The sequence below is a fragment of the Plectropomus leopardus genome, chromosome 23, assembly GCF_008729295.1.
Source record: "Plectropomus leopardus isolate mb chromosome 23, YSFRI_Pleo_2.0, whole genome shotgun sequence".
NCBI classification, from domain to species: Eukaryota; Metazoa; Chordata; class Actinopteri; order Perciformes; family Serranidae; genus Plectropomus; species Plectropomus leopardus.
The window spans coordinates 1146758-1173988 of record NC_056485.1 but is presented as its reverse complement, the minus strand read 5'-3'; the positions used below and the strand labels follow the sequence as shown (position 1 = coordinate 1173988).

The 27231-nt window shown below is 39.4% G+C and overlaps 1 protein-coding gene across 10 annotated transcripts in view; it reads right to left on the bottom strand.

The window, feature by feature from the left end:
* Nucleotides 1–27231, bottom strand: part of camk2d1 (calcium/calmodulin-dependent protein kinase (CaM kinase) II delta 1) — a 151508-nt gene that overhangs the window by 63520 nt on the left and 60757 nt on the right. For all 10 annotated transcript variants that reach the window (XM_042511942.1, XM_042511946.1, XM_042511948.1 and 7 more), the window contains exons 3-5: nucleotides 10008–10067; nucleotides 6340–6394; nucleotides 1813–1878 (exon numbers count right to left, since the gene is read on the bottom strand). In XM_042511942.1, the coding sequence (XP_042367876.1) occupies nucleotides 1813–1878; nucleotides 6340–6394; nucleotides 10008–10067 (181 nt within the window). The remainder of the gene's footprint in view (nucleotides 1–1812; nucleotides 1879–6339; nucleotides 6395–10007; nucleotides 10068–27231) is intronic.

Genomic DNA, 27231 nt, shown 5'->3' with positions numbered 1-27231 from the left:
TTTTATTTCAAATGCATTCGATTATTGCGATGCTCTTTTTACTGGCTCTCCCAAACAGTCAACTGAGAAATTTCAACTTTTTTCAGAATTGTGCTGCTAAAATTTTAACAAAAACAAGGAAGAGGGAGAATTACCTTCGTTTTGGCTACACTCCACTGGCTCCCAGCATCTTTTAGAACAGATTTTGAGTTGTCTTTTTTTTTTAAAGCTCTCAAAAGTTCAGGGCCGGCCTACGTTGCATACTCTTTGTCATTCTAAAATCCTTCACAAGCTCTATGATCTTTTGCAGCTGACACGCTGACAAATACGCAAAATTATATGCACAAGAAAATATGGAGAGCAGCTTTTGTTTATATTGCTCCAAAATTATGGAATACCCTTCCAAAAGCTAGAAGACAAGCACACTCTGTGAACATTTTTAAACAACAGCTGAAAAACTATCTATTCTGTCTGGCTTTTAAATGATATAATTCTTGAAATTATTTTATATCAACTGTATTATTTTTACCATCCATACTACAACTACCACTACTTTTACTTTGACTTTTATATCTTTTTTTATTACCGCTTGTCTTATTAGTCTAATTTTGTTGTCTTTCTGTGTGTGTGTGTGTGTGTGTGTGTGTGTGTTGCATTTGTTTTACTGTAAAGCACTTTGAGCTACAACCCCAAGGGCTCGATTAATAGTTTATTATCATTATTGTTATTATTAATAACAATGCATTTATTTATTTTAATGCAATTAACATACAATGTCGGGCACTGACGTCACTCAAGTAGTGTATTTACACCACATAATGTTATGTAACTAACGTACTTATTTTATCCATAAAACATCTTTTTTTCTAAACCAAAGCAAGCAGTTTTGTTGACAGTTTTTGTTGTTTCAGCTGTGCATCACAAAGACACGCTATAAGCCTCATGTGCCATTACAAGACAAAGAGGTGCCTGCAAAGCATCTAAATTTGAAAACCTGGGAATGAGAACAGGCTAAAAAGTTTGATCCAAAATTGTATCAAAATTGTAATCTCTATAAGCAGATGGTAGATCTATGCCAAGTCTGTAGGCAACAGAACGAGATTTTGGTATTGGATAAGTTCTGGGGCCGTATTTACAAAGAGTTGCTCCTTGTGACAAATTTCTTAGAACAGTGACCTTTTGTAAGAAATTCTATTTAATTAAATTAAGAAAACAATCCCAGAACCCACTGGCTATCATCTGACAAAATGATTCATTATAATATCTTTATATCTAAATTGATATGCAGATATGAGTTTACAGAGATGAGCCACAATGACTGGTGCATGGAAGAGGAAGTCTTGGCTTGAATATGTGCTTGCCCCCCAAAGGCTTACAGTAATCAGACTAATAGCTGAAGAGTTCTGACATTATTAAAATCTAAATGTTGAATGGGCCTTTAATGGAAACGCTCAGACATGGTTCTCTTTTGAGTGGATTTTTAACAGACAAGCCAGAAGGTGAAACTGTGAAATGCAGATTTACAATCAAATGACAAAGGTAGAACAAGAGATATAGACAGAGAGCTTTTGGCTATAAAAGGCACATCAAGGCTGGCACAACAGGAAACACTGTGCTTTGAGTGTGTGTGTGTGTGTCCATCAATTCACATACACTTATAGGTAGAAGATGTAATTTCATGATTTGCATGGATATCATTTTGTTAGGCGTTCTATAGTGTGCATCTGCTTGACTATGCCTTTGACACCAAAACAGACTAAATGGATTTCACATTACATTCACACAGTAAATTGAGAAATGCGAATAAAACAGAGGTCAGAAACAGAGACTGACCTGGCATCGGCTTCGCTGTAGTACTCCCTGGCAACTATGTCCTCAAACAACTCACCACCGGTAACTCTGTAGAGAGAAATGAGGTGAAAGACAGAAAACAGAATAAGAAGTGGAAAGTTGGAAAACACATATTTGTCTGGAAAAGAAGTGAAGTGTAAAATCACAGATGTTCAATTCTGTGTCTGGGGAGGAAAAACAGGCTCGATAATGTTGCGCAGAAACAAATCTCATCCAGAAGAGACTCTTTTTCAGACCCACTGGGTCAAAAGAATGATGCTGTGTTTTTGTGCCTACATGGTGAAATCACTACAATAATATCTTGCAGCAGATATGGTCACACGCTATTTGATCATTGTTTGTTCAGCTGGAAGACATTTCCATGTCTTTCCATGAGGTTATGACAAAAAGTCAAAGAGTCTCTCCTCATGAGCAATGCAGACTGGAACAGACACCACAGGATGGAGGTGCAGTAATAACAGTAACAGATAACTATTACACCTTATACAACAGTAAGTTCTAACCAAGCAATTTGATTGGTTGAGAGGAATTCCATGAGTGCTGATATAGTACAACATCACTGGGACTGTTAGTTTTTAACTCTGCATGTATCACTCTGCTTCATGGCCGTTCAAAATCCATTAATTAGTGGAAGAGTGAAAGTGGGATATGTTTTAAAAGAGGGATATGTTGATAAACATGGTGTAAGCACAGGTTCACACAGCTAGTTGGCGCTGTTCACGCAGCATTGGAGTTACTAAAAGTTATGAGGAAGCCCAGGAGGGAGCAGTTGTGACGAGATTGCTAAACGTTTGCTCATTGGGAGTAAACCAGCTGTGACAAGGATGTGCTGTGAGACAGGGACACACTCGTCTGACACTAACCGCAGCCTGAGAGACACCGACACACACACACGCTGTCTGATACAGGACTCGAGGTAACGGACATCACGGCATTGAGTGGACACTGCAGCGACTAACTGTGTGATCAAACTAACTCGTCTGAATCACGCAGGCCGCCAAAGTGTCTGTCAACAAACTCTGATTTCACTGAAAACACAGAGATAAATGTCCATAATACTAAGCATCTTCTCTGTGCAGAACATGAAGACCGAGCTAACACAGATTAACAAGTAGTTTGCAGTAAAATGTTTATGTGTTACTAGGCAACAGCTGTCACATCCAGCGGTTGCGGAACTATTTGTGTCGACGGAGCCAAAAAAATCATTAATTAAACAAATAAATCACAATCTGTTGTCACTTGTTACTATTAACCAATAAAAGATGCTTGTAAAACTGTTGTATAAAAGAAACATCACACTCCAGGTCGTGTGTTGTGCTGTATATTGTAACAGCTGTGATAATCTTCTACGACCGAATCCCAGCCGTGATGATATACGAGCATAACATCATTCCCTCTCGTGTGATATTGCTTAATTAATCCATCAGTCATTTATTTGTCACATGGAATCATAAGAGGTACAACCCCAGTGAAATGTGATCCCATCAGCTCCTTTAACTTGTGCTCCGTCATTTAGTCCTTTTATGTTTCATCTTACATCTTTGGCTGCTGCTTTAATATTGTCCATGTGTCCGATGGTGCTGGTTATCCATGGTTTCTGGTTGTGAAATGATTTAACTGTCTACACATACTGACCTCAGCAAGATGGCCCCATTGTGGCACCTGAACATGGCAGCGCTGCCTCTGAATGGCATACAGCAGTGACGCAGCAGTCACATTCCCATCATCACACCGTTCCCAGTCACTAGGCTTGGGCGGTATGTTATATTTCATACCTTCCTGAAATGTCACATATGGTAAAATGCCAGGACATCCATTTTATATGAGTTATATAAAATTAACTGTCGTCAACAAGGGGAAAATAACCTAAAAGGCAAAAACATTTCTTCTTCCAGGCTGTTAGCATGTTTATTTCTGCTGTTAAGTTGGTTATTTTAACATGACGGTCTGTGGGGATTGACTCTGTTTTAGAGCCTCATGTTGCCATGAGAGTAGCTACAGCTTTGGGCACCTTTGCGTTGGCCCAGTTTTTCAGCTCTGGAGGTTGCTGCTTGGTGTTGATTTTTGAGGGAGGACAGTGTTGGTTAGATCGGCTCAGTTTGTGAAAAAGTTTGAATAATGTTTTCTGTGCCTCTTGGGTTGTCTTGTCATGTCATGTCTTAGAGAATATACCTAATGATGTCATCAGTAGGTTTTCTCAAGTTTTAATGAGAAAGTCTACAAAATATGGGCACTGATCAGGAAGGCCAAGATATCTCATAATATGTTGTTCTTTTCTACTCTTATATTTTAAATGTGGGACATCAGTGGACTCCTCCTGTAAAATGTAGAAACACTCTGAAAGTGGGCCAGTGGGTCATTTTGCTCAAAACATGGAGAATGACTTGAGTGATATTTGAAGGCCAAACCTCTTCCACCGTGACTTGTGGAAAACATTACCACAGTGAGTCCTTGGGGCTTTCCACATTAAAGTTTCATGCAACTTTTAATGACTTTGCCGTCGTGACAAATACAGTTGTAAAAGAGGTCTGCCTCAAGCGAGCCTCAAAGTTATGGTTGGCCTCCATTCAGCAGCCAGGAAGTGACTCATTCATGTTGTGGGTTTTTCTGATCCAACATGCTCTCCCAGTTGGTGACAAAGCGTTCACTTTATCACATGAGGTTCAAAATCAAGATCTGGAAACCCAGGGAAACAGAATATGTTAGCTCCCTCCTCCATTCATGGTCACTGCATCACCCCGCTGCAGTGCTGATCTGCGTCCTCATCTTGCCTGAAGGTTTTCTCTTTCAGAAAAATGAAGGAATTCTTTTTTATGTGTTGTCTTTTGTCCAAGAAAATAACACCCTCTGTTCATTTTTATTGCCTTTAGTCAGATGAAACAAAGCATTTAAAATACAGTGGAGGCAGTTTCCTTCCTGCCTGCCAGGTCAGACTGCAAACAGCAGCTGAGGACACACAGGAGTGAGGAGGAGGAGTGATGAAGGACATGGTCAGTTATGGAGGGTGACGGGAAGGAGCAAGAGATTTTAAGGACAGAAGGAAGTGACAGAAGAAGCCCAGGAGATGGGTAAACAAAACACCTTTACATTTTCTCTTTAAAAATGACTTTTGAGGCTTAATGTCTCTTAAGATAAGGGACTAACTTATAAGTGTGTTACACGGAATCCCTTAGAAGGTTTCCTTTAATAAGGAAAAAATTTAAGGCATTAAAAGATTTTACAGCAGTAAAACACTACAGGTTCATGGTAATCTTTTGTGTGCTTGCACTAATGATACCTAAAGTAGTGCAATTGCTTAACCCTTTGAAACTTGGGCAAATTGTAATTGATTTTCATTAAAAAACATGGTAAAAAGGCAATGAGCACAAAATGAACGAAATTACCCAAAAATGTAAGAACATGATCTGAAAATTAGCATGGAAACATAATTGTGTCAGAAAAAATTAAGAAAATGAAATGAATAAGTGCTTGAAAAATGAAAATAACTCTATAAATGACAATCAAATATATACATGCATTCACATGTCATATGGTTATATTTGGAAAACATAAATAAAGTTGCAAATAGAAAAATTATAATAATGCTGTTGAATATTCTAATATAGAATATTAAAAAAACATGGTACAAAGGCAATGAGCACAAAATGAAATTATGATTACAAATACAGTTTTCTTCACATGTTAAAATATATATACATTTTTATATCTACTCATGTCTTGGCCCCATCATTATCCATTATAATGACAGGGCCAAAATCCTGTGGGACTTCCAGACTGACAAACTGGTAATGGCTAACCAACCAGACATGGTAGTGGTCGATTAAACAGCAGAGAAGGCAGTAGTAGTGATAGATGTAGCAATCTCAAACGCTTGCAACATCAGGAAGAAGGAACACGAGAAATACCAAGGGCTGAAAGGAGAGCTAGAGCAGGCGTGGAAGGCGAAGGCAGTGGTGGTACCAGTGGTTGTGCACTCAGGGCAGTAACCCCCAAACTGAGACAGTGGCTCAAGCAGATACCAGGAACAATATCTGAGTTCTCAGTCCTGAAGTGTGCTGTCCTAGGAACAGCTAAGATACTGGGCAGGACCCTCAGGCTCCCAGGCCAAAGGGATAGCGCGAGACAGACGGAAAGTATTTTTGTTACCTGCAGAAACCCTGAGTTATACCTACCAGCTATTTTTATTATTATTATTATTATTATTATTATTATTATTATTATTATTAGTAGTAGTAGTAGTAGTAGTAGTATAGATTTCATTTTAGATACTTTTTACATAAATTAAAACAATCATAAAAAGGAGAGATTTGAAGGTGAATGCTGTGTAGGCCTAAAAGATCCTATATGATGGAATCAAATGTGTGTGTGTGTGTGTGTGTGTGCGTGTGTGTGTGTGTGTGTGTGTGTGTGTGCGCGCACGTTCCTTTATGTCCAGCATGTAATGAAGTGTACTATTTGTATTCAAAATGTGCAGAAATGTGATATGCCAAATAAAACTTCTGAACTTACAAGTCAAAGACCAGATAGTGGAATCCCTCCTCTGATATGCTGTCATGGAGGCGCACTGTGAGAGGAGACAGGGGGGACAGGAGAGAGGGGGGAGAGGAGAGAGAGTCACTACATTATGTTAAAAAAGTCCTCCAGCCTGCCACACAGCAGCAGAAGCTCACTGTGAAATATCAACACAGCCGAATGCAGCCTTCTCTGGATAAAGAACTCTTTGACATAATCACACACATTTTTGGTCCATTTTCGATGCAAAGCAAATTACAGTGAATGATCACACACGTCAGGGATGTGAAGTAGTGAGACACTCTGGTGTTAAAACCTGCTGTTTAACCATCATCTGTATTCATGAATGGAGACATTTGGAGCATTTTGTATTGCTGAACAGAAGGAACAACTTCTGTACAAAATGAACATGAACTGTACATTAAGTTATGTTACCCCAAAATTATCTGAAATTTAGCAACAAAAAAAAAAAGGTGGAAAACAAACAAACTGAAAATGTTTAATAAATAAATAAATATTTTTTAAAAAGTTATTAATGATTATAATATTAACGATTATCATATTATTATAAGTACATTTCCTGCCAGCCGACATGACAGACACAATAATAATATCAGCTGTAGCTGCTGAACATTAACTATGTTCCTAACAACAAAACTTGTTGTAGAGAAAAAGTGCTCTCTGCAAGCCAGATTCTGTGGCTGACCGAAGAAGGAAGCACCACATTCTGACTGCACTTTAACATCCCATAGTAACTCTATGTACCAGCAGTTCAACAAGATCATTTCAACTGAAGCAGTCATATCCCATCAGAATCTCCAGCTAAAACCTGTGAAAAATATGAATCATTTTTCAGATAAATAATCCTGAATCAGGATCTCCAGTATTTGGAACTCATGGAAAATAAGAAACAAAACGATTTAATCAACATGTTAAATCTTGTGCTCCACATCTTGCCTCCTGTAACATTCAGCTGAAAGGAGCTCCTCTCTGAAGTCTACCTGTTCTCACTAGCACATGCTGAATTTGTTGAGGGATTTGGAAGGATTTAGATGTGATGTCTGGATTGGATACTGGTTTAATCTTTAATAAAATGCTACTGAAACCCAATGCCAGACGAGTCAGGTCAGTAAAGATAATCAATTACTATTTGGAGCCTCCATAATGCAGCTTTAACAGGCACAATGGAAAGCTACCACTGATTTCACCTCTATTTTCTGATAACACACACAATTTGAGTTTGGTTTCTTATCACATCAGCACAGAATATATCAGCTGCTAGATTCAGCATTTCCCTGAATCAAAAAGACTTCTTGGTGATTTAATAGGGAGAGAGTGATTGTGCCGTGGAGGTGTGAGACTGTGAATGTGAAGTCTGCTGCTTCTGAAACAGCTTGTTACAATTTCAGTGCTCAAGAAAGGTTCAATACAAACAGGCCAGAGCATGAGAAGATGGATGAAAGGATTAACAAAGGGAAAGATCCCCCTGTAGGGATTCTCTGACGTCTCCGCTGGCTCGTTTCCTGATTGACATCTGATAGATCTATCACCACAACGACCTCAAAGAGATGAGGGCTTTCCCGGGGCTGGACGCTGTGTGAATGGAATAACAATGAGAGTGGGGCTTCCTGCTACTAGACAGTCCTCTCTGACAGGAGGCAGCCGGGCTCGTAGGGAGGGGAAGTACGTGTTCGTGTGTGAGCCGGTCGCTAATGAGGATGACCAGTGACAGATTCAGTGCTGGAATCACTCCATATTCACTCATAGAGCTTCTTATTAAAAGCTTTTTTACATTGTGGATATGTAAATTTGGCAAAGTTGCTTATTTCGATAATACTATTTGCATTGCAATTTCTAATTGATAGTGTTCATTTTCTGTTTTTTTTTTTTAAACATTTTCAGGGCCAAAGTGACTCCAAATTAATTTAACTGTAACAGTTTTATTAGGAGTGGTGTATCCCTCAAAAGGTACAAAAGTGAAACATAGTATTCTATCTGTCATGTTTAGTTTTTTGCTCAGGATTGCATAGAAAAATACATCCATTCATTTAGAACACTGACATTTAATTCTATTTCAGGAAATGCCACTTTAAAATAACACTTTGAAACCTGGCAAGTCATGAACAAGTTAAGAAATGACTGAAAAAGTAGCAAGAAATTAGTAAAAAGTACAAGAAAATGACCTGAAAATGAGCAAAAACAAAACAAACAAAACCCAAACCATAAAAAACATACACCCCTGAACAAACAACAACAAAAATCCCTGAAAGTAGACGAAGCAGAGGGAGAAGAAGAAAAACTACTACTAATTTCCTGTACATTGTGTGACATTCTTTTTAAGTTGCTGAAAGCCTTTTTTCCAATGTTTTTGAAAGACACCCAACCAAATTGCTTCATTATGTATTTATATACATTTAATTGACATCATACTTGCTTTGCTTAATACTTGTAAATGGTATCGAAATGCAGCACAAGAGAAGTGTTGACAATCCAGGTTTCAAAGGGTTAAGCTGATTGCAGGAAGAGAGAGAGATCTGCTGCTGGCTGAGCTACATTCATTTTGAACATGAGAGCGTGATGCACTGCCCATTTTATAAGCTCGTCTCAACAGCAGACGTTCAAATCTCCAGTTTTAGAAAGGGAAAGGTTTTCTCAGTCTTTACTGTGTCTTCAAATGTTAATAGTTCAAAATAAAAGTTAAGAAATGTATGTTTTCCCAGACTAAAAACTGGACAAAAAAAAATCTTAATCATCATTACTGTAATCTCTGACGATTAAGATGAATGTTCAACGATTAAATATCTCAAATGAAACATGTCTTTATCACTAACCTTTATCACTCTCAAGTATCAGTGTTGGCTTCAAAACCCAACATCACCTGGATGTGTCTGCCAGCTGATGGCAGACACAGAAAATGGCAGAAAATGGCCATATCCAGTAGGTGGACTGCCTGTCACACACTGCTAATATCTATTTAAAGAGCTCTTTTGTGGTGGGTTTTAACTAACCTCTTATTAAGGCTGCTGTCAAAAATGAAATTACCATGTTCCAGTGAAGTAAAGCTGCAAATGGTTCCTGCTGATTTTCCTCTGGAAAATAACCCTCTCTTAGCTAAGCCCTCCTTTGTGACATGTCACTTAGTCCATATCTGACACCGGGACAATACAGTGGCTAAGCCAAGAGTCCATCTATCTTCCATTCGTCTGCCCCCCTCCCCTTCCCAAACTACAAATAAATGCCAGTTTTCACTATGTGGCAAAGTCCCCCATGGAGATGCTAATTACAGTTTGCTGGCCTCTGTGGCCCCCATGACAAGGAGAGGGAGACGTGTGTTTGTTTGTGTGTGTGTGTGTGTGTGTGTGTGTGTGTGTTTTTCTAAATATGGTTGATGATCAAATGGCTGTTATACAGAAAAAGAAATGGACTGAGGAAAACCTACTCTGACCTGTTTTGCAGATAAAGTTTGTTGTCAAGAGCACTTAGAGGAACATGTGAATCCAGCATAAAGCATAAAAAAGTAATGCATGTTCTACACATACAAAAACATCTTCAGGGCTAACCTTTGTATGTTTTGAAACACACTCATGAATACTTAACATCACTCTTGTTGTGACATTACGGGATGGAAGACAGAGAGTCAGAGGAAATGTAATGGGAGTAGTTACCGATGTTGGGATGCTTAAGCAGGCGGCAGATCCTGGCCTCTCGCTCCAACTTCTGGTGATCTGTGGGGACAAAGAGAACACACATCAGTCACATCTGTCTTATCAAACCTCTCTAAAGAGATCCCACATAATACACAGCGCTCACGTCTTCCTCCACTGTGTCCCTGGGAACAAATGTGCAGTAGAACAGTCAGAACTGCATACTGTAGCCAAGAGATGAATTGAAGAGAAACCCTGACACGTCTCCAGTGATTACGGCCTATACAGAATGTGTTAGCAGGTCAAACCTTTGTGAGGCTGCAATATAAGACAATTTCCTGTTCCTCCACAGCTTTTAGACTCTTTTATATAAAGTCATAGATGTGTCAGAGAACATAAGTTTCTGCTTTATGTTAAAAGTGTTCAGAGCATTAAGTCAGAGACATATCTACAAAGCAGCATATATTCAATTAACCCTTTGAAACCTAAAAAAACTGGCTTGGTTTCTTTCAAAAGCATGGGGAGGAGGCAGTAAGCAATGACAGAAGAATGACCCAAAAAGAACAAGTTGTAAAAAATACAAGAAAATTACCTGATAATTAGTTTAAAAAAAAAAACAAAACAACAACAACAACAACAACAAAAAGCCCACAGAAATGACTGAAAAGGGTGTTTAAAAAATTAAGATAATTCTGTGACATATTTTTAATATGTAGCTGTTATTATTTCTTTTTATCATTTTAGCTTTTTTCAAAACATGGGAAGAAGGCAATAAGCAATAAGCATAGTTAGTCCCTAGCGTTTTTCTTTTTTACCTAGGCATTTTCCCTTTACATGATAAGCATTTAAACCTAGTAATTTCTTGCAATTTGCGGAACATTTCGTATTGTATTTGGCCCTAATATATTTGAAAGACATCACACCAATTTGCTCAGGGCTCAGAGGTTTAAATACTTGTGAAAGGCGCCTCAAAGGCAGCAAGAGGAAAAGTGATGTCTTTCCAGGTTTCAAAGGGTCAAACAAAGATAAGATAGTGACAAAGGAACAGCAGGTCAGAGCTCAGCATTAAGAATACAGTTTATTTATCGATTTTTTTTTTTTTTTTTAATTCTGTAATTTAGACATTACAGATCATTCTAAGCCAGCCGGGGTGGGAGGGGAGGATTAGACAAAAGGTTAACTTTCAGTCTGGAGTGTCAATACCTGCAACATTTTGTCACACATATGGGCACATATGGGCAAAAATCCAAATCAGTGAAATTAGAAAAGAACAATGCAGCAAATTAACAGATTCTCCAGGTTTAATTACTTCAAAACATAAAATACCAGCTACAAGACCATAAGCGTTGCTTCCCCCATTATGTTTATGACATCAATGCTGTCCCTTCTGCTTGAGTTAATATCCTTCTGATACTTTGCTGAAGTGCTCAGTGCCACACTGGATTTTTTAATTGCTCTGAATTAACGGCAGCAACACCCTTAGCTATAAAGTTCTCTCTTCACCTTTAGAACAGCAGTTTTACTAAACCATCTCAACTCAAGGTCTACTTATGAACATTTTCTGGCACTTTCAAGGTCATAACTGCACTGTCATGCTAAGTTTCAAACCAACCTGGAAAATAAGTCCTAAAGGTGGACGAAATCATAACTAGTTAGCCAGCAGCTTAAAGGATCTCATGGTGCACGAGACCAGCATACCTATATTAATGGAAAAAATGACTATCCAAAGTCTGATAGTTTTCTAGGGCTGACAGATTCATCATGATTTCAGCTGCTTGTTCCACCAGCAGAGACCAGACACTGAGCTCTGGTGGTGCGTGCTGTGCACTGCATACAATCAGTTTAACAGAAAGAGGAGTACCTTCATTTAAGTCATTATTGAAAAACATAACTTCAGGATTTTGAAATACCATGGTATACGTCAAACTGTGAAACCGCCCAAGCCTACCATTATTCATTTACCGCACTCTCAAAGTGCAGAGCGCAATCTTACCACAGATGAAGCAAAAGAATGTCAAGAATGTTAAAAGTGAAACTTAAGCCTCATTTCCACTGCACAAAAAAAATGCTAAACTGGCTAACATTTGGCTTTTCAGTGTAATGGGAAAGGTTCACATCCGGGTCAAATGACTGAAGTCGTAACAGGCATTTATTTATATTACGAACAATATGACATAGCACACCCCTACAATCAACTGCTTCATGCTATTGGAATGATCTTCAAAATACTCTGCACTGAATCAAATGGAAAAAAAAAATATCTTCTATTTAACTCTATTTAATTTCTAGCTGGACTTGATTAAGAGTGGGCAGTGTAACTTGTTTCAGCCATCAGCAGCCTCTGTGTTCTGTTCTGTCCAATAGTCCTGCCAGAGTATCACAGACAAAGTGTTGCTGTGGTGTCGGTTGATATTTATTGTGTGCTTGTATTTTGTTTTAGAAATTATGCACATGTTCTTGAGTTTCTGTTAGTGTTTGTTGGAATAGAAAATTATCTATCCAATGTTTCATCTAATTGATTTTGTTGCTTGCCTTTGCTTCTTTAGTTTACTCTGTATTCCCTCCCTGTAAAAAATGTGCTAAAATTTGTCATTATAACACAGTATGTCAGAGCCCATTGAGTTTCAGACAGGTGTGTAGTGCTGCCATATATCAACCAGGGGGAGCTGTGCAAATGATGGCTAAAACAGACTGAAAAAGAAAGAGAAGGGAGGGAAGGAAGAGGCAGAAAGACAGTGTTTTGATGTGTACATGAGGAGTTGGGAAGAGAAAGAGGTTACTTCCACAAATAATCATCCCTTCACTGCTTATGTTTCCTTTTGGTTTTTCCTGTTTGAAAGTGTATCTATTAAAATATTTGTTGCTCCTGATGCCTTTGCAAAGTTCTCCACTGTGAAATATCATCTGTTATTTCTGAATTACAATAAGATTGTCATGCTCAGTAAACTGTAAAAGGAATTACATGTTCATATTAGTGCATAATCTGCAACTGACCTGACAAATCCTAAAGTGGACTCTACAAACCAATCAAAACGCTGCATTCTAAATGTAATGTTTAGTTCTCCAATAAGCAATGAGTTTAATCTCAACAAGCACCAATAGGACAGTCTTCAACCCCCTTTGTAATCCCACCTTGGTTCCAACCAGATGTGATCCCCCCATCTCCAATACAGCCTCCCTAACCACGTCGCTAATCCTAATCGGACCAATGGGATGTGCTTTTACAGGGGCTGTAATCCTGCTGGTCACTGGGTGAACTTCTCTGCCTTTCTCCACAGCATTCTCTCCCTCCGCTGCATGGCATGCTGCTAATCTGTGACATAACAGGATTTACAGCATGAGTGGCGCTCACTAACCATCTCCAGCCTCACTGAGACCACAGGAAGCTGGTCATTTCTTCACCACGCTACCTTTCATTTCCTTCCCTTGCTTCGCTGTCCTCATTGCCAGTCAGCTGTGTGTGTTTGTAGAATTTGAAGCTACTTTGACAGAGAATTCAATTTATTTTTTGCTGTAAGAAGTGTCCCATTAGTTGTAGAACAAGTAATATGCAGGGGTGCACAATAACATCGGCATATCAGCGATATCAGCAGATATCGGGTTTGAAATGAAATCGATCAACATGCTGATTTCTGATGATGTTTCCTGTCACCTTCTGCTAGTGGGCCATCAACATAACAGTCTGCATAATATGATGTCAATTCCACTGCAGAAAAGATTTGATTATCACTAACATTAGGGGGGGAAAGTGGATTTTCAATATCCAAATAAAATATTGTTGCCAATATGGCAATGGTTATAAACCAAATGAGTTGTCATATATAAGTTGGCCTGTCCCGAATAACATTTTCTGGGTTCTTGAGGTTCACCATTAATCAACAGCGAATAATGGGACCTTTAGTCGCCAAGGGCTACACCGTCAAGTGACTTAGGGAGAGACCGCATTTTACAGCTTCACTGTCACATGGGGAGAGATGATGTGCCTCACAGATGAGGGAGGACGAGGGAGAGATGGGATCTTGACCCTGACAGTTTCAGTGCATTAGGTGAGAGAGACACCATGCACCATGGAGCTTCAGTGTTAGGTAAGAGAGTGCCCGGTGTTCATCCCACTGTTTACAGTGGTTTTGACACTTAATAGTTTGTAAAGTAAAAAAAAAAAATCTCCCACAGTTATTAGTATAATAATCTGTGTCCAGTGTCCTAAATTAGCCTATTAAATTTTGTTGTGCATCTGAAATGATCACCTGCTCTGTGCTGCGGGACAGATCTCAACTCAGGCTAAGCTGCAGGGGGCTCACTTGTTTGCGTTCACACCGAAACCTGGATGTACAAGGTAGAAGGTACAAGGTACAAGTGTTCAAATGTTCTCAGGAACATATTTTATTTCTCCGTTTGTTAGCAGCCATGTCATTTTCTATGTCAAAGGGATAAGCCTGAATTATGTCAGCGGTTCAATACTTCAAATTTAAATGCATTTTAACCTCTAAGTTTCATTCAAGCAGAATGAACTAAGTTGCTGCACTGACCAGGTGTGCTAAATAATGAATCCACTTGGTCATAAGTCACCTGTTAGCAAAGGTAACACCCCCTATACACTATATAAAGGCAGGTTTTGTGCCATGTGCAAAAAATCTGCACTGTAAAACTTGATGTAAATTTACAGTAAAATCTGAGCAGTATTTTACTGTAATAATGTCATACAGTATTATACTGTAAACCGCAGTGCAATCTGGGAGAAAAAACTCTGGAACTACCGCAGCTTAAGAGGCTGCCATTGTTTACAGTAATGTACTGTAAAAATACGGTCAACAGCTAAGCATCATGGGAAGGTGAAAGAAAAAAGGATGGAACTGAAATTTAGTAATTTACTGATTTACTGAAGTCTGAAGTTTCGGGCGCATCTTATGGCTAAGGGAGTCGCACAACAACGGATTTCTACCTGAGGAGATATTTCTTTTCATTAGAAGAGTTTCCAGCTTGCATTTTATTTATGGGGATTTCAACTATGGAGCACATCTGCCAGCAAGTCTCTGCTGCTACACAACCACACTACAGCCTGCACAGCCTTTCATCACTGATGTTTGATAAAGCAGCAACCCTCATTGAGCAACGAAAGTCATTTTCAGCATTTTTATTCTGCTAGGAAATAGCATTATAAATATTAAATATATATATGTGAGGCTTTTTTCGATTTGAATTATCTGCCATTTATAAAAGTGTACAAAGCTGTTGAAACACTTCATATTTTCAATGATCGAACTGTAGCTAACTTAAGCTAACATTGGCTAATAAGTGCATGTCAACATTTTGCCTTAGTTCACATTAAAATTAAAACAACACTTTCTTTTACTGAGAGATAATTCAACTATACTGAATAATACACTGACAATATGATATTGAGAGTAACCTACTGTGTTTTGTTCTCCACACTGGCAAAAAGAGCGGAATTTTTTGCAATATACTAGTTAGCTTAAATTAGCACTTGGGTATTTTGTTTCAGGAGCCTACATTAATATTAAAACACTTGCTTTTGCTGGAATAAATTTTACCTGTATAATGTGGTAGGTAGGAAGTAACTTTTTTCCACATTGACAAAAAGAGCTATTCAAGACTTTTGACTTATGTCTTTTTCATAGAGTAATGTCACCTAAAAGAAGAATATTTTGTTGTACTTTTTCCAGAATCTGAATTGACATCAATCCTGAGAGGGGCATAAAAACAAGTCATCCCATTGCAAAGCAAGACGAGTGGCAGGATGGTCAAAAAGAAGGCAATGTCAGTGAATCCACATCTCCACACTCAACAAAAAGCTCACTGACACACACATTATTCACCAACTTACTCACTGAGTCACTCACTGACTGACTGTTGCACTGGTGACATGTTTTTATGTGAATAAATATTTGAAAATGAATAATGAATATGGTATCATATTTATTCACTATGGTTATGATTATTATGATTATTATGATTCTGATTATTATTATAATCAGTAATATACTGTTATTCTAAAATACAGTAAGGAAACTGTAACAAATACAGTACTTTGCTGGCGAAGCCGCTTACAGTGAATTATTGTAAATTTTCAGTGAAATGTTTGACAGTGTGGCACATGGCTGACTGGAGACACCAAAAAAGGCTGAAAGAAGACTTCTGTAGTGGTGAAATACCACAGGTTTACTATGAAATAAACTTAAAGTAAATGTGATTTCAGGGAAATGAACTGAAGTAAAGTAAAACTTTTAAATAAATTCCACAAATCAAAATAAATAATATATTTTAAAGGAAAAGTTGCAAGTCCTCATACATACAGTATATAAGGGCGTATTCACACCTGTCTGTTTGTTCCGGAACAGGGAGCCTTTTCTCCTAAGATCAGTTCGTCATATGTGAACGCAGCAATCGCACTCGGTAGCAGAACAAAACAGGCAGCCCGAGATAGCCTAGAAGAGGTGGTCTCGGCTCGCTTCCATTCGACACCTGGAGCGGTTCGTTTGCAGTGAGAACAAAACCGACACAGCAACCAACACAACTGACTCATAACTGTGGTCCAGCCTCCAATAGAAGGGCACAGTGATGCACTTGGCTGCCAACCGTCAACCAAAACAGAAGAAGAAGAAGAAGAAGAAGAAGAAGAAGAAGAAGAAGAAGAAGAAGAAGAAGAAGAAGAAGAAGAAGAAGAAAAAACCTGGAGTTTGGCTGAAATGAGCCGTGGGTTGACCTGGAGTAGTGAGGAGGTTAGATGCCTCATCGAAATCTGGGCAGATGAGCAGATTTGCCAAATGCTGGACACTACTCACAAGAACACAGACGTTTACAAACTTGTGAGTCAGTGAATGAGTGAGAGGGGCTTCAAACGCTCTGTTGAGCAGTGTTGCGCTAAAGCTAACAAACAGCGACAGCAGTATATCAAGGTGCGAGACCAGCTTACCAGAAGTGGGAGCTCCAGGGATGAGAAGGACAAATTCCCCTGGTTTGACGAGCTGGATAATATTTTAGGGACTAAACCAGCTGTCGAACCGGTGGATATCATCGACTCCAGTGATGTTACATCATATAGCACTGGCTCTTCTGATACTGCTACTTCACCCAGCACTAGCACTTCTGCTGATACTGAATCCAACTGTGCTGAATTGGTGGGTGGAAGTGGTGAGTAACACGGCAGATATTTGGATATTTTCCTTAGTTGTGTAACATTTGTATAGTAACCACAGAAATGTGCAAAAACAAATTAGCTACACACACTGTTGGTGCTCCATGATTTCTGTTTTTTACCAGCACTTTTCCTTTCGGGATTTCTGACCAATGAGAGAAAGCACGTGGCGTTTGTTTCCAACTTTGTACCACTACAGACTGTTGTCTTGTGAACACAAACGACCCAAATGAAATATGCAACAATTGTATCAATTTAGCTTCTGAATCAGAACAAAGCAAACGGGCCACAGGTGTGAATACAGCCTAAGAGAAGTTAGAACTCTGAAATGTTTTTGCATGAATAATAACTTAAAGGATTATAAAAACAGTTGCCAATTAATTTTATAATAAATTGACTAATTAGTTGTCTAATAATAGTAGTGGAGCAAAAAGTGAAATATTTCCCTCTGAAGTGTAGTGAAGTAGAAGTGGAAAGTGGCATGAGATTAAAATATTCTAGTAATGTAAATGTTCCTAAGAATTGTTTTTCAGTACAGTACTTAGTTACTGGTCAGCAGAGACTCACGGTGACTGAAATAACAGTAATTGGGATCAATGCACAAAGTATGGTAGTATTTCTTCAGCCTGCATATGTATTAAACCAGTCCTTTTAATTACTCTGAAGCATTATCTAAATTTGATTAAACGATATCCATGCATTTTTAAAAAGTTCCTCAAATGTAAAATTATTTTCCTTGTGCTGGGCAACAATCTCTGGACTGTGAGATGTTTTTCTCTGTTCTCGGTAAGAGCACTGTCAACCACTCTCTTACCTGAGAGGAGAAAAAGAAAACATTGGTGAATCCCAAAAATCAATGGGTTCTAACAAAATAAGAATTAATTGTGCATATGAGCAAAAAATAAGAGAACATTTGCTCATATGTTGTTTTTTGCATGAGGCCTAATGATACCAACTTATTAAGGACTCATTTTCAAGAGTTCTGAGGCTGAAACTTGGATTTGTTTCAGTTTAAGTACTTATTCGACTCAGCCTTGTCTTGTTCTTTTTCTTCACTTAATGTAGTTCCTCTTGTACTGCAAACTAACTAAATTATTAGTTGTAATGGCTCAGATTTTATGAACTGATCAGCCTATTCCCTTTGCCTTCAGTATTTCAGGTTGTAGACAGACCATGTAAATACAACCTGAAGGCAGTTGTTAAGCATTCAATTCTCATTTGCACACAGGTACACATTTCTTTACCAATATTCTGTCCTCAAACATCAGGCAAAAACTAAGCTATAGGCTCAACCTCAGTTTCTACCCCCACACCACTCCAATTCACCACAGCACAAAAAGCAAAGACGTCGCTTGATGCTCCTTTCAAACCCCCCTGATGTTTGTCAATCATCAATCCAAGTCCTTGGTGTGATTCACACTGGAGCTGGCCCATTTATAAAACCCACATGAGCTCCACAACATCGCCATCAGGACAACGAAAACGAGGACAGCAGCTATTTTCAATGCAGTCAACTGATCAAATGAGCTGCCTCCAAAGGGCTGTGAAGCAGCACATCTGGGTCCACTTCCAGTTCCTGCAGGTTCAATTACTCAAAAAATAATCCCTAAATGTGCCCACACATACATTACTCATTCCAGAACAAACAAATTATTAGGCTATTCTAACATTACCTCATTTATAAAAAGGCCCCTTCTATCAAGCTCCTGACCTTTGAACACTAAGACCTTTGAACACACCATTTTCACCTGATGTTATTAAAGTAATAGGTGAGTAATGGAGTTTGGTGCCAGGAGACAGACAGAGTGAAAGTGATACAGAAAAAGAAGAAAAACAGGGGAAGAGAAAATACTCTTGGTGCACCACACCACACACACCACCTTGCACACACATTCTAATTCTTGTTCTTTCCTAATTCCCCCTGGCAACATCTCCCTCTCAGTTCCTGGCTCTCACCTTTAAATGTTCACTCCAGCACACTGAGCCAATCCTTCTCAGGTGATGCCAGCACACACAGCAAAGAGTCAACAGGAATGCAGAAAAAACAAGATAAGGATAGGGTGAAAACAGAATGTGAAAAAGGGTTCCGGCAAGTGCTGAGTGTTTTTACTGCTAGATTCAAGTGTGTTTTTAACACCTGTGGTCCATAACATCTCTAACTGGACATTTAAATATTGCTCTTCTTTTCACCCAGTGATGTTTAGAGTACCCCAAGGCTCAGTCTCTGGTTCTATATGTAACCGGTGGACTCTAGTGTTGTCTGCGTTGTGTTGTGATGAAAAAAGCCCAAACCATGGATATCTTTGGAGGCGGTCTCCGTTGATTTCTGACAGCAAGAGGTAAAACACAAAATTCTCTGTCAATTACGTTACCACAGCTTGAGCCCCTCTCCCATGAAGTACAGCAGCAAAGGGCCTGCCATATTCAATGTAGTGCAGTAAAACACAGAAAACATACCTGACAGCAAGAGGTAAAAAACAAAATCCTCTGTCAATTAAGTTACTACAGCTCGAGCCCCTACACAAATAAAGCGACACAGGAATATGTTAGAATATTGTACAACAAGTTTAGGCTGAAAAATGAACTTATAAACATAGCTTAACAGCGCTAAAACACCAACGTTACAGCAAGAGCAATGATGCTTACCTCTCCCGTGGAGTACAACAGCAAAAGGGGAGAGTTAAGGTGGGAGACACCCCTCTATAGGAGGGGTACCCCCAAAGGTGAACGTAGGGGAACAGAAACTGAGTATTAAACATAATGACTATGGAGGTCTAAGCATGTCAGGTAATAACAACAGAAACAAATTTTGTGTAATTATAATACTTAATATTACAACTGTACATCTGGCTTCTTTACACATATTATTGCTGTATAAATGACCCTGTTACATATATTATTACATGTTTACACGTAAGGCTTTTAGCCACATCATCTGTCGGCACTGCAAGTGTAAGCGCTTCAATAATGAAGCATTCAACGAACAAGTAATGTTACTACTCTGATAATCGGACTGTACAATTAAATATGATCTGGTGTTAGTAACAATACTTCATACCATTTTAATGCAGACGACACACAGCTGTGTATCACCTTTCTTTTAATCTAATCCAAGCAAGCTATCACTTCTTTATGACAGAAACCATCTTTGGGAAAAAAATATTTTGCATGTATTTTGAGTTTTTAGTTTGGCCTATTTCCCATTCACGAACATGGAGGGGTGGGATTTAATACCTAATCTGTAGTCAGACACCAGGGGGCAATCTAGACTGAAAGGTTACACTTTGTGGGACTGTCATGTTGTCCATCTTTGGATACAGTCTATGGTTAAGACCCGTTTTTAGAACTTGCGCCAACCAAACTTAAGCCTAGTCTTAACTATGCCCAATCTTAGCGATGCGGGTTCACGTGTATGCCCAGTGACTACAGCTGTTGTCGAGTAAGGCATGTGTTGCTAAGATACATTAATATTTTCCCGCTGTCTTGCTATTGTGCAGCTAATCATTTGTAATTTGCGGTATTGCGTTATTATTATTGTTATCATTATTATTATTATTATTATTATTATTATTATTATTATTGGAGGATCAGAGAACAAAAAAAAATTTTTTTACAGACATTAAGATACAAAGATTAATAGAATTGTACAGGAGAGATGTCTATGTGGCACTCTTGTGGCACTCCACTGATAACATGAAAGGACTGAAAAAGTAAACAGGCTTACAACTGACAGATGGACAATTTGCTGTTAACTGTGGTGTTGAAAAAAACAAAGGAACACACGAGAATCTTAACAGACCAAGGTGACATTTGCTGTTAATTTTAAATGTTGCTGCTTCTTAAACACGCTGCAGCAGACCAGCTACTGAGCGGTCTTGCCTGATAATGGACGTCTTCGGTGAACAACACGTGTTTGTGTTTGTATGTTAGCTAGATTTAAAAGGAGACTTAGGAGAGGAGGAGAGTAGGAAAACATACATTGGCGTTTAACTTTTGTGGCTCTTGTTCTGTGTATCAGGCTGTTGATATACAAAAACAGGTAAGATTTTGACTTTATGCCTGCAACTGACTCAACTGACTCTTAGCACAACCATGAGGTTGGATCCAATATGCCAAGTTACGACCGATTTAGATTAAGACCAGGCAAAAGTCCTGTTGGCGCAACCGGCCCCTGTTGTCAAAACAGTTCAACATTCTTCAGGTTCCTTATCGAGCTTTGTATGATGACTGGCAAGAACTTTGGATAAGGGTGGCAGGGCTTTTACAAAAGTGGCCTCTATACTCCAGAAAAGATTAACAAATGATCTTACAGCTGCTGAGGCTGAGTTCACACCCAATCAGCTGTTGTTGCATTTAGTTGCAGAGTTTTGTAACGATGTGGGAGTGTCATTTAAATGGTCCATTTGTGCAACACAGGGTTTTAGGGGCAACCAAAGAGCAATGCATCATGTGTATTGAACAAACGGATGGTTGATCCAGCTTTCTGCCCGGGATTTCAGAACAAAACAGAAAAAATATGTTCACATTTGATCAAGTTTAAAAGAAGCAGCAAAGAGCCTGTAATCCACACCTACAGGTTCCTTAATGTCCACCTCTGAGCAGCAGTGCTGGGACATGAGCAGGGAAAGATAAAAATGACTTTCTTACAGGAAAATAAAGAACAAAGACTTGGCAATATAATAATGGCTCTTGGTGGTGGTGAACCCAAAAAGCACATTTCTATAAACAGTATCTATTGTTATCCTTGAGTGGCAAAACTAGACCTGTACTCATCAGATACAGCAAGTGCTCTGCTGATCATTGTTCCCATGAGATTGACAGGGAACCCTAACACACATGCTTAGACGAACCTGAGCAGCTCATGAATAAAATAATAACTCGAGGGATGCAAACAGGCGTTTCACTGACAATGTGCCAATTCTCATTGTGCAATCCCACTCAGGGGTAGTGAGTCTGTATCGCAGTTCTAATCTGATGCTCAAGCTGACAATGATCATTAGCAAGCATAATCAGCATGGCTTTATTCTCTGCCGGAGCTGCAGTTGCACTGGATACTCTGGTGGCCTTGTCACAATGCAATTAGCTGCAGCTCTGAAACATCCTTCATGCGAACAAGTACCTTCATGTGTGTGCTGTGTGTGTCGCACTGATGGAGAGTGGGAGAGAGGGAGACAAGCTGAGGTCAACAGGAGAGAACACACTTAGAAGATGCCTCAACTGTATGTTCAGAACATGGAGAATGTCTGTGACACACGCGTGTCCTGCATTAAGCTGGAGGCACAATGAGTCAGTGCTACGCTGATCAGTGTTCCTCACACGTTAGACCTGGGCGGTATCAAGGGATTACTGTAAATAAGGGTATTAAGGGTACCAGAAGGTCTGTTTTTTTAACACTGTCATAAATACAGGCATGCTTTTCTCTATTGTATGTCGTGCGCAGCACGCACCACCAGAGCTCAGTCTCTGATCTCTACTGGTGGAACAGGCAGCTGAGCTGAAAGACAAAGTGACACCTAGTGGTGGAGGAGAAGTTACAGGACTTTAAACAGCCAGTGACCAGCGGGCAGAGAGTCCGTGGCATGTTTTTAACATATTACTTGGTGAATTAAGGATTTCCAAACCCCAATTCCAATGAAGTTGGGACGTTGTGTAACACGTAAATAAAAACAATATTTGCAAATCCTTTTCAACCTTTATTTAATTGAATGCACTACAAAGACAAGATATTTAATGTTCAACTGATAAACTTTATCGTTTTTATGCAAATATTCAATCATTTTGAATTGGATGCCTGCAACACATTCCAAAAAAGCTGGGACAGGGGCATGTTTACCACTGTGTTACATCACCTTTCCTTTTAAGACCACTCTAAGTGTTTGGGAACTGAGGACACTAATTGTTAAAGCTTTGTGGGTGGAATTCTTTCCCATTCTTGCTTGATGTACGACTTCAGTTGCTCAACAGTCCGGGGTCTCCGTTGTCGTATTTTGCGCTACATAATGCGCCACACATTTTCAATGGGAGATAGGTCTGGAGGACACGATGTCCATGATTTCCAAAGACAATTTGAAATGTGGACTCATCAGACCACAGCAAACTTTTCCACTTTACCTCAGTCCATCTCAGATGAGCTTGGGCCCAGAGAAGCCGGCGGCATTTCTGGGTGTTATATGATATATGGCTTTTGCTTTGCATGGTAGATTGGTGGTTTCTGAGCCCACGTGGTAATATCCTTTACAGAACAATGTCAGCTTTTATTGCTGCCTGAGGGATCGAAGGTCATGGGCATTCAATGCTGGTTTTCGGTCTTGCCGCTTACGTGCAGAGATTTCTCGAGATTCTCTGAATCTTTTGATGGTACTATGGACGGCAGATTATGAAATCCCTAAATTTCTTGCAATTGTACGGTGAGAAACGTTGTTCTTAAACTGTTAGACTATTTTGCTCACGCAGTTGTTCACAAAGTGGTGAACCTCACCCTATCCTTGCTTGTGAACGACTGAGCCTTTCGGGGAAGCTCCTCTTAGACCCAATCATGACACTCACCTGTTTCCAAATAACCTGTTCAGGGGTGGAATGTTCCAAACAGGTGTTTTTTGAGTATTCCTCAACTTTCCCAGTCTTTTGTTGCCTCTGCCCCGGCTTCTTTGGAACATGTTGCAGGCATCAAATTCAAAATGAGTGGATATTTGCAAGAAAACAATAACGTTTATCAACATGGACATTAAATATCTTGTCCCTATAGTGTATTCAATTGAATATAGGTTGAAAAGGATTCGAAAATCATTGTATTCTGTTTTTATTTATGTTTTACACAATGTCCCAACTTCATTGGAATTGTGGTTTGTATATTGACCAAACTGGAGCTGGTGATTGTTGGAACAGTTTGTGCTTTACAAATGTCTTTGCCTCCAACATAACTCATGATGGTATCATGTGAAGACTGTATGGATGGGAATAGTTAACTGTTAACAGGATAACTAATGAGAATATTTTCGACCAGTTATAGATGTGGGTCTATAAGCTAATTTGCACGCACGCACACACACACACACACACACACACACACACACACACACACACACACACACACACACACACGCTTTTAATGGCTTAAGAGAGATCCACTGCAACCCTTAGTGCTACAAGACCAAGGAGAGGGGTACCACATACCAGCACATCCCAGTCACTACTTGTCCTTTACCTGACCAACAGCCACAGATCATAGACAGTCACAGTCAGACACACAGCCTCTGATTGGTCAGTCTCAACCCAGGCATCAATAACGGCTGGTGGACAGCTAACAACAAAAATAAATGTTTCAAAATGGAAACATTTTAAGGCTATATCCCAATACATGATATATCTCGATATTTTTTGTTTATATTTTATAACACAGGATTAGACATCACTTCTAATTTTGTTGTGTTATATATGTATAGGGTATGTTAGTGATTGTTTTTAACTAATGTAAAATGTTAAATTGAATTAATAATGAGAAGATATAATTATAATAATTATTGTTATTATGATTATTGTTATTACTTATATTTCATTAGTCCAATCAGACAACTGCATGAGGCATTCTACTTGCCAGGATACTTAGTTTTTTGCCCCGGGCAAGCCCTAGCACCCTTCTTTTTCATGTCATGTTTGGATTTTTGGCTTAAGAATTAGTTACTGGTCCATCAGTTCCAGGCTGTCGGGATGCAAAATAACCAAAGCTGACATCCCTAGTAGGAAGCCTGGCGGAATAATGCAGATTTCAAGCTAAAACTGTTTAAATGACATGCCAGCTTTACCTCCAGCTCTCAACTCTGGCAGAAATGTTACTGAGATGTGCTGCAGTGACACTAGTTACTGTCCACCAGAGCTCCTGTCTGTCCTCATGCTGTCTCTGTCCTGCTTACAATTCAGATCATATTCTGCTCCACCATCTCAGTCTGGGCTTCCCCAGCCAAATCCTGCTGTACAGCAAAAACCTCACACACACTTCCTCACACACACAGCAACTACAGCTCAGTTGTAGTTCAATCTCTCTGGCCCACTTTAAGCCACAGAAGATATTCCAGCCAGGGCCTGGACTTAGCATCCGCTCAGAGAGCACACAAACAAGTACAACCCACACACCAAACTATGAGCACAGGGGTCACACAGCCGCTGTGCTCATGACTCCGCTGAGTCATGTTATAAAACATGTAAACTCATTATCTGAGAAAAGAATTAGCTTGCAGTTGTGTGTGAACCAGTCAAGTTGCAGTTACAACTTACACCCATGTCTGTCCAGAGTCACATATAGCCATGACAGCTGACAGTGCTTCACAAACGCTACAAAAACATGGATGCTTCATGCACATCGTCAGAAGATCTCTACACTCAGCACAGTTTCAAGATTAGTGTCACCAAGTTAATATCTTATCAAATGTCTCCCCTTCTGGGATGGACAGATGGACAATGCAAAAACATAACGTCTAAAACCACGGCTTTCTTTCACATTTTCCTACCGTGTGTGCCTGCCTGTTAGACGTAAGTTACCTAAGAGCACTTTGTGTAGACTTTGTCACTAGAGCAAAAAAAAAAGAAAAAAAAAAAACATGTGTGCCTGATATTTAAGAGGTTAAAAATATACACAGCACACAAAGAAAAATTTGGATGGACGGACTGATGCTGCCAGAGGCCAGAGCAAAGAGCAGGTGTGAAGAACATTCACAACATGTGTGCTTAGACTGAGAGGTGCAGAGGGAAATTTAAAAAGGTGAAAGAATGAAAGAATCAGAGAAGAGTGACAAAAGTGGCTGAGCTGCAGATGAACACAGCAACAACACCTAAAAATAATGAAGTGATAGATTTATCATTGTTTGAATGCGAATAATTAACTGTACTGAAGGAAAAAACACAAACAAATTTAATTACAATGTCATTTACAAAGATTCTGTTTGACAAGAGACCATTTTTGCACAACAGGCATACCTTCCACCTGGCACCTCAGGCTGTGTCAGGAGGTGACATGACAGTCGGCGTGTGGGCAGGCAGGTGGCACCGCCATGGGAAACTGCTGTCAGCGTGCCGCCTGCGTCAGCAGCAGCCAGACATTCAGACACCGCCATGAGCAGTCAGTGCGACATCCATCATAATCCCACTTCTCTGACAGTCTCTGACATGTCACACACACTCAGTCTCTCCTTACACTCAAGTCTCACTTCTGATGAACTGGATGAGTAATGACTAAATGAATGACTGAGTACAGAAACTATGGCAGTATGTGTGAGCTGAACAGAGGAGGAGTAGTGATGAATGGACACATTTTGATCAGGATTTCTGAAATGCATGGGTTTCATAGTGAATACAATAAAATATATCCTGGAACTTTGCTGTTTTGTTTTTTTTTAATTTCAGACAGAGTACCATGAATACTTTGAGCCAGACTGCAGTTACAACATATGTGCTGATGGCGTGCACTGTCCATGTGATGAAGCTGATGTAGTGTAAACAGGAAGTGGGCCACTCCAGCTGTTAAGCTGCCTTCACATGATAAAAAATTTGCTTTTCATGAGGTAGGGCACAGAGCATGCAGAGGCAAAGCCCAGCGCAGGGTTACATCATCTAGACAACAACAGTTGCAGTGGCACTGTTTGTGTGGCTTAAATATCAAAGAGGAAGTCCGTTTTGTGCCAGATGTACGTTTGTATTTGCATGTATTTCAGAGAAGGCCTTGGTGATCGCCTTTCACACCAGATGTTGTGATATGAAGTGAAGCCCCTGTTCACTGTGTCTGATGGCCAGTTAACATACTCACACAGCTAACTTTAGATTTAGCCAAGTTGGTGAATTTACTCTTTATAATGTTACTCTTTGTCAACAAACACTTTGTGTTCAAATACAATGTCAAAGTTTCTAGTGTTATCATAGGTATTTGTCATTCCCTGAAATGTACCGAACACCACCAAACCTAGCCGTGATGAGAGTTAACTGGTTAACCTCCATCCATCTGGGGCTGGGAAATATGGCTTTAAAATATTATCACAATAATTTATGGCTATATATCAACACTGCTGTCTCAGGACAGCAGTATTGATGTTTTGATGCTGT